The following is a 7,151-nucleotide window of genomic DNA, read 5'->3' as shown; positions in this document are numbered from 1 at the left end:
GTCTAGCGTTCACCCACACGGCGAGGCCTGGGGTCCCTCCGTGCCTGGACACGTGCCAAAACCAACGTGGAAACGATGACATACCCATTTCCACATAAAGATTTTTAATCCAGTTTAAAAGAATACCCAAAGCAAACTGCCCTTCACATCTGAGGCTAATTCAGGGTTTTTCTATGATTATAACAAATGAGATATAATTGTATCTCAAAACTGTTGATTTAAAATACAAACGATGTACCAATTCTTGTTAAAATTCAAAGGCTTGATTGTAGAATTCGTTTCCTGTACGAGTTTAACCAGAAATTGCGCGTGGAACAGTGCTGACCCGGGAAACACAGACGTAACTACACACAGGCACACACGTCAGACGACGAACGCAAAGGGGGTGACGTGAGGGAACCACAGGTACCAGAACAGAAGGCGACTCCAAGCCGCCAGCAGAGCAACAAGGCAGCTACTTTATTTTGAGCAAGAAAGTGGCGTAAGTGAGTGCGTGTCCCCCAACATGCCAGCTTCCCCCTCAGCACCCCTGTGTTTTGGGAGAAAAGTGGGTGACCTCTCCACCGCCCTGTCACCCACTGTCACAGTCTGCACAGGGCAGGCATGGCCTCGCCTGGCGCCTGTTTAAAGCCCGAGAATCAGGCAGTAAGTGGCTATATTTGGGGAGATGAAATTCACTGGTCAGAGCTGAAGGCGTGATCTAGTGCGGGGCCACTGACCCCTGACCCCGAATCAGAGAAGTGAATCACCTGCCCAAATTTCCAGCTGGTTGCATGTGCAACCAGCTCCATGGCTCCATCCATTAAAACGTGTTCTGATCAAAAAAATACAGTGTTCTGATCTGACAAGCTTGCAGAGGAGGCTCCCCAGCCTCACGCCTGCAGCATTGAAGCCGGAGAAAGGGACAGACTCCGTGCTGCCTCACGAGGGGCCTCTAGGCCGACTGCGCCAGGAACTCCAGGTATTGCGTCCGGGCCTCGAGGTGGTCCGACGGCCGGTTGTATGGCGTCCACACGGGGTCTCCCACGAACAGCCGCATGGCCTTCACGTAGTTCTGGGGAGACACACAGACAGAGCGGCGCTGGGCATGCAGCCGTGAGGTCACGCCCCATGCCACGCACCCCTGTTCTCATACACATTCCTCTGAAAGGCAGGAGGGCCTGTGCTCAGGCAGCCGCAGGGCAGCGTCGGGCGCACGCTCTCGACAGACACACCGCCTTGCACGCGGGCCCCTCCCGCAGCACGGTTTGAAACCCACACCCCTGTCCAGCCACGGTGCACGTCCGGGGGTGTGTCCTACAGGGGAACTCTCAGCAGGCCACGATGGCAAACGCGTGAGGTTCTTTCTCCCGGAGCCGTTTACGACAGCAAAGAACTGGAGACAGCTGGCGGACCCATCTCTTGGGGTCACCACTCAACGCAGTAAACCAGAGTGGGTCCCAGTGGCCATCAGGCAGCTGCACCCAGGCTGGGGCTCTCTATATGCCGACAGGAAACAGTCCCAGAGCTCAGCGAGCAGAAAAGAGGGGCGCCACCCCCAGACAGATTCGGCTGGCTCCTGTGCACGACTCACATTCGCCTGCCAAGCGAGCCGTCTCTCCAAGAAGACTTTTGAGGACCTGATCATGGCCACCTTCAGGGAGAGATGCTGGGGCCAGGAGTGGGGCGACCTTCCTTCCCTCGCACATCCTCTCCGAGTCCTGAGCTTTAAGCTGAGCACACCCGTGAGTCTCAGGTCAGTCCCAAGCCCACGGAGGGAGCCCCAGACCACCCTTCTCCTGCTTCTGTGACCGTGTCCATGGCTCCAGCACCCAACGGCTGAGGCCCAACGGACATGCTCTCGAATGACGAAGGAGCAGGGACCCCTGGAGGGGTGCCTCCCGTTGGCCTGGGCATGTGCTCCCGTGCGCCCCTGCAGACCCCCGGCCCCCACGAACCCCCGGCCGCTCGCTGAGGCAGCGTCCTCGCCTGGCGCTGCCTGGGCTGAGCGTCCGACAGGCGCGCAGACCACACTGTGGCAGAGGAGCCGCGAGCCCACCTTCTCGTCCAGCGTGAAGCGGTGGTAGATGCCGGCGGGCAGGGTGATCATGTCCCCCTTCTCCATGGAGATCCGGATCCAGCGGTCCTCCTGGTCCCGCACGTCAAAGTACCCGCTGCCGTCCAGGATGTAGCGGATCTCCTCGTCCAGGTGTAAGTGCTCCTCAAAGAACATCTTGATCTGGGGGTGGGGAGGCTCTGTGAGCTGGGGGCCCCCCGGGGTGAGGTGGCCGGAACCACCCCTGCGCCAGCGCGGACCACCTGGCCCGCCCCCAGGAGACGCGAAGGCACGTGGTCACCCCGGCAGGGCAGGAGCACGTGTGCATCTGAGGAAGGTGCTCAGTAAACACCTCCCCCTCATCCCAACCTGGCCTGTGTCTTTCAGGGCTCCATCCTCTAACGTTTCACAATAAAAATGCTTGAATGTGCACAAACGTTGGAAGCATTCTCTAGTAAACACCCACGCAACCTTCACGTTTCTCTTTAACTGGCCTTAAGATTCCCCACCTCTTGCCTGCTGTCCCAGAGGGTTTCAAAGCTCTCCTCACATCATGCTTCCACCCTCTGGACAATCCACAGACGTTTGGAAAATCCCCGCTTCCAGTGAGAACGGCAGCCTCTCGGGCGGGCGAGGCCATGGGGACAGGTCCCTGCCCTGCAGCTGGACACGCACCGACCCGCCACCTGTCTGGGAATCTACCCTGAAGACACACCTCCAACAGCACGGGAAGGCGTGCACACGCCGCTCCCTGCTGTGCTGTTTGTCACTGAGGAACGCTGGAGGCGCCCGGAAGGCGGGAGCAGAGCGGGCTGGTAGAGTCAACGGGCACGCGGGCTCCGACAGCAGGGCGCGGTGCAGGCCAGCCAAGGGGAGCCAGGGGCCTTCTGGTAGAGTCTTCATTTTAAACCTGGCTATGGCAGCCCACTCCAGGACTCCTGCCTGGGGAATTCCAAGGCCAGAGCAGCCTGGTGGGCTGCAGTCCATGGGCTTGCAGAGAGTCGGACGCGACTGTGTGACTCACTTTACATCTTACAGAGTCACAAATAAAACTAAAACAGGCTTGGGGGCTGGGGGAGGGGGGACCTTAAATCTGGAATCAAGCCATATGCTCACAACCACAGGAGGAAAAGAAAACTCACCTAAGTGCTTTTGAACATAGTTCTCTGACTACACCCTCAGTAAGACAGGACCGCAACTCACCTGGAGCTCCACGGACAGGCCTGCTGACCCTAACTGGGTGGATGCAGCCACCATCGGGCACTGTGGTATGTGCGGGAGGAGAGAGACCCAAGGATGGGCCGAGGGAGCCCCGAGGGGCACGAACACCCTGAGCCAGGGAGCACGGAGGGGCTGGGAGCACGGCGGGGACGCGGCAGGACCACAGAGAGGGCCCCCCCCGCCCCCCGCTGAGTCTGGACCAATCTGAACATCAAGGTGGATCGCGGCAAGAATGGACACGGGCCCACGAGGAAACCACGAATCCGCACGCGTGTACTGATGGGCATCGATGGAGAGAAGCAGGCCCAATCAGTACAGGAAGATGACGGCACAGGGACAGGGTAACTGACTCAGGCCGGGTCAGTGAGATTCACTCACACGAAGCCCAAGTTTGACTCCGAGCAGAAAGTCACTCTCCACAGACCCTTCCTTAGAGCGGGAAGAGGTGTCCGGTCCCAACACGGAACCCTGGCGGGCACCAGTTCAGCCAAGTTTTGCATCATGGGCACTGGGACCCCCACCCCACCCCAGGCACAAGCCTCCAGGCGGGATGCCCTGAGCAGACGCGGCACCCCTTCCGCAGGATTCCTGCCCAAAACGTGTTAACCTAAGACAACCGTGAGATAATCAGATAGTAAAGAAGTATGTGTTACGAGAACAAAAGATAAGCTGGTATTAGGGGCAGGGTTTTATTTCAGGAGAGAAGCCGTTCGAGAAGGTGGTAATGACACGGAGACAAGGGTTTGATCCCTGAGTCGGGAAGATCCCCTGGAGAAGGAAATGGTAATCCACTCCAGTATTCTTGTCTGGGAAGTCCCATGGACAGAGGAGCCTGGTGGGCTACAGTCCATAGGGTCACAAGAGTCGGACACGCGACTTACCGCCTAAACAAACAAACAAACCCCACGGCTTCATTGGTTAATCTGCCAAACATTTAAGAAAAAAGTAAAACCATTCTAGACATACTCTTCCAAAAAACGGAAACGGACAGAATACTTTTCAGCTTATTCTAAGGCCAGCATGCCTCTCATATAAACCAAAATGAAAGACATTTAAAAAGAAGGAAAGGCTTGCATTTATTAATGTGTGTGTGTGTGTTAGTTGCTAAGTCATGTCCAACTCTTTGCAACCCCATAGACTGCAGCCCATCGGGCCCTCCATCCATGGGATTCTCCAGGCAAGAACATTGGAATGGGTTGCCATTTCCTTCTCTGAAAGTAACTATAGAAAGAAAGGAAGTGAAGTCGCTCAGTCGTGTCCGACTCTTTGCAACCCCAGGTGCCTCCATCCATGGAATTTCCAGGCAAGAGTACTGGAGTGGGGTGCCATTGCCTTCTCCTGCATTTATTAATAGTGAATAATTAATAATTCCCTTTTCCAATAATACAGAGTCCTTACCTTTTCCTCGTAATTCGGTAGTTTGTCTTTGCATATGGTTATGATGTCCACCCAGGAGTAGTTTCTCTCTTTTCGGATCTTCTCTAATTCTGGATCGTTCTCGTATTTGTCTGCATCCAGCTAAAAGAGTTTAAACAAGCAACAAACAGGAGGTCACGTGAACACACCGAAACAGTCTCTTTCTGGATCTCCAATATGATTATACTCTGAATTTATTACCTAGTCCTGTGTCCGCATTCTGGATCTCCAGTATAATTATATCCCACATATACTGCATTAATATCATTTGGTCCTTTGTCAGTCCTAAAGTCACCTTTCTTCCCCTCCTTTCCCTATTTCTTGGCATGCTTTCCCTAAAGGCTAAAAGCAGTGCAGTTGCGTCGAATTTCCGCCTCCCTTCTCTCCAACAGCGCTTCCAGGGAGATTCTATTGAAACTTCACGCTTCCAGTCCCACCACCACGAGTCGGGGAAGCTCTGATCGCCTCAGGCCTGTAACGGGCGCCTCCCCCGCACCGCCGCGTCCTGTTCCTCTGCCTCCTGTCCACTCTGCAAGTCTGCCTGACCTTTGTCTCTATGGCAACTCTATGGTTACTTTGTTTCCCCGAGCCAAAACACCTGAGGCCCTCTGAGCCCACAAATAAAACCCAAGTTCCTCAGGCAGACAAGAGGCTTTCTACCCCCTGGCCTCAGCTGCCTTTTCTTTCTTTAAAATTTTATTGATGCCTTTCTGACTGTGCTCGGTCTTCACTGCTGAGTGCAGGCTTCGTGGAGCTGCAGCTCCCCGACTACAGAGCTCCGGCTCGACAGTTGTGGCAGCCTTGCCCCAGACACGTGAGCGCTTCCCAACCAGCCTGTCTCCTGTGTCAGCAGGCAGCCTCTACCACTGAGCCACCAAGGAAGCCAGAGACATGAATTTCTCAATGACCACTCCCCAGGTGAGCAGACCCCCACAGTGCACCTTCACATCCAGGTGAGAGCTTCCCACTCCCTACGGCGTCACTGAGACACAACAGGTGAACATGCCCAGCTATCGTCCTGCTCCAGATCAAGTTATTATAAAGTACAAAAAGGCCCAGGGCACTGGAAGCAGAGCAAACAAGTCTATGGGCGACTCCCTGGAAAAGACCCTGATGCTGGGGAAGACTGAAGGCGGCAGGAAAAGGGGACGACAGAGGATGAGATGGTTGGATGGCATCACCGACTCGATGGCCGTAAGTCTGGGTAAACTCCGGGAATTGGTGATGGACAGGGAGGCCTGGCCTGCTGCAGTCCATGGGGTCGCAGGGTCGGGCACGACTGAGCAACTCAACAACTTTAATTCTGACAGTCCTGGGTCTTCCCATCCACAGGAGAACCAGGAGCCAGGAGGAGTCCGACTCGACCTGGCGGAGGAGCTGAAAACACAGCCTTACTTTATCCCCGGACACTTTCAGAGCTTGGCCAGTGTCCACTCCTGCTCCAAAACTGTCCCGTGGACAGCGAGACCGAAGGGCAGGAGTCTGAACAGACGGCGCCTCCTGTCGACCCGCCCCTCCCCCCCACCAGGGAGACGCACGGGGACACTTCAGGGACCCCAACCGCCCTCCCGCCGCCCCGCCAGGGCCCCTGGGGACAGGCCCGCGCCTACAGGGCCCCGGCCTCCCACTGGGGCGGCGGGGACCCGCGGGCCCAGGGCCCCGCTCTCACTCCGACCCCTCTGCCCTCCCCCGCGCCCCCCATCCCGGACCCCCGATCCCGGCACCGAGCACGCGGCGCGCCCCGCGGTGGAGGCCCGGGGGCCGGCCCGGTCGCGCCGAGCGTGCGCAGTGAGCACGGGCCGGGGCTCCGCAGGCCCGCTGGCCGGAAGGCGGGGCGCGCGGGGCCGAAGGGGCCGAAGGGGCGCCTGTGCCGCCGCGCGGGCTCCGCGTACCTTCCAGTAAAGGACCCCGAGCCGGCGCAGCTGCTCCAGGCCGACAGGGCGCGCGGGCTCGGCGCGGTGCGGCAGCCGCGGGTCGTCGGCCGCCTCGTCCATGTACCAGGCCTCCACCATGGCCGGGAACTGAGTGCGGGGCCTGGGCCGGGGTAGGCAGCAGTGAGCCTGGCCTGAGCCTGGCCGCACGCGGGCGCCCGTCCTCCTGCCCTGCCTCTTCCTGCCCTCACCCGTGCCTCCTCCTTTCCTCCTCCCTCCTTTCCCCTCCCCGGGAGGCGGGCGGGGCGCGCCTGGAAGCCCGGGGCGGAGCGCCTCCTTCCCGCCGGCGGGCGGGCTCCTGGCGCGAGGCGGTGTCCCTGAAGGAAAGCTGCAGCTGCTGCTGCTAAGTCGCTTCAGTCGTGTCCGACTCTGTGCGACCCCAGAGACGGCAGCCCACCAGGCTCCCCCGTCCCTGGGATTCTCCAGGCAAGAACACTGGAGTGGGTTGCCATTTCCTTCTCCAATGCGTGAAAGTGAAGTCGCTCAGTCGTGTCCAACTCTTCGCGACCCCATGGACTGCAGCCCACCAGGCTCCTCTGTCCGTGGGA

At 58.2% G+C, this 7,151-nt stretch overlaps 1 protein-coding gene across 2 annotated transcripts; it reads right to left on the bottom strand.

Annotated features, from left to right (window-relative positions):
• Positions 1-437: 437 nt before the first annotated feature.
• Positions 438-6,776, bottom strand: ADI1 (acireductone dioxygenase 1). Of its 2 annotated transcripts, none has more exons than XM_086414061.1 (4): positions 6,565-6,776; positions 4,655-4,774; positions 2,039-2,218; positions 438-1,054 (listed from the first exon to the last, which is right to left on the bottom strand). In XM_086414061.1, exons 1-4 carry the CDS (start codon positions 6,682-6,684, stop codon positions 935-937), a joined length of 540 nt encoding a protein of 179 aa, XP_086270187.1. In that variant the 5' UTR covers positions 6,685-6,776; the 3' UTR covers positions 438-934. The 2 variants fall into 2 exon arrangements, with proteins under 2 accessions (XP_086270187.1, XP_086270188.1); XM_086414062.1 differs by lacking the exon at positions 6,565-6,776 and adding an exon at positions 4,874-6,415.
• Positions 6,777-7,151: the final 375 nt, after the last annotated feature.

Source organism: Bos grunniens, chromosome 8 (assembly GCF_055505025.1).
Source record: "Bos grunniens cultivar Pamir isolate PY7600 chromosome 8, Bosgru_T2T1.0, whole genome shotgun sequence".
Taxonomy (NCBI): domain Eukaryota; kingdom Metazoa; phylum Chordata; class Mammalia; order Artiodactyla; family Bovidae; genus Bos; species Bos grunniens.
Note: the sequence above shows the minus strand (reverse complement) of the source record. Positions and strands in the feature narration are given on the sequence as shown.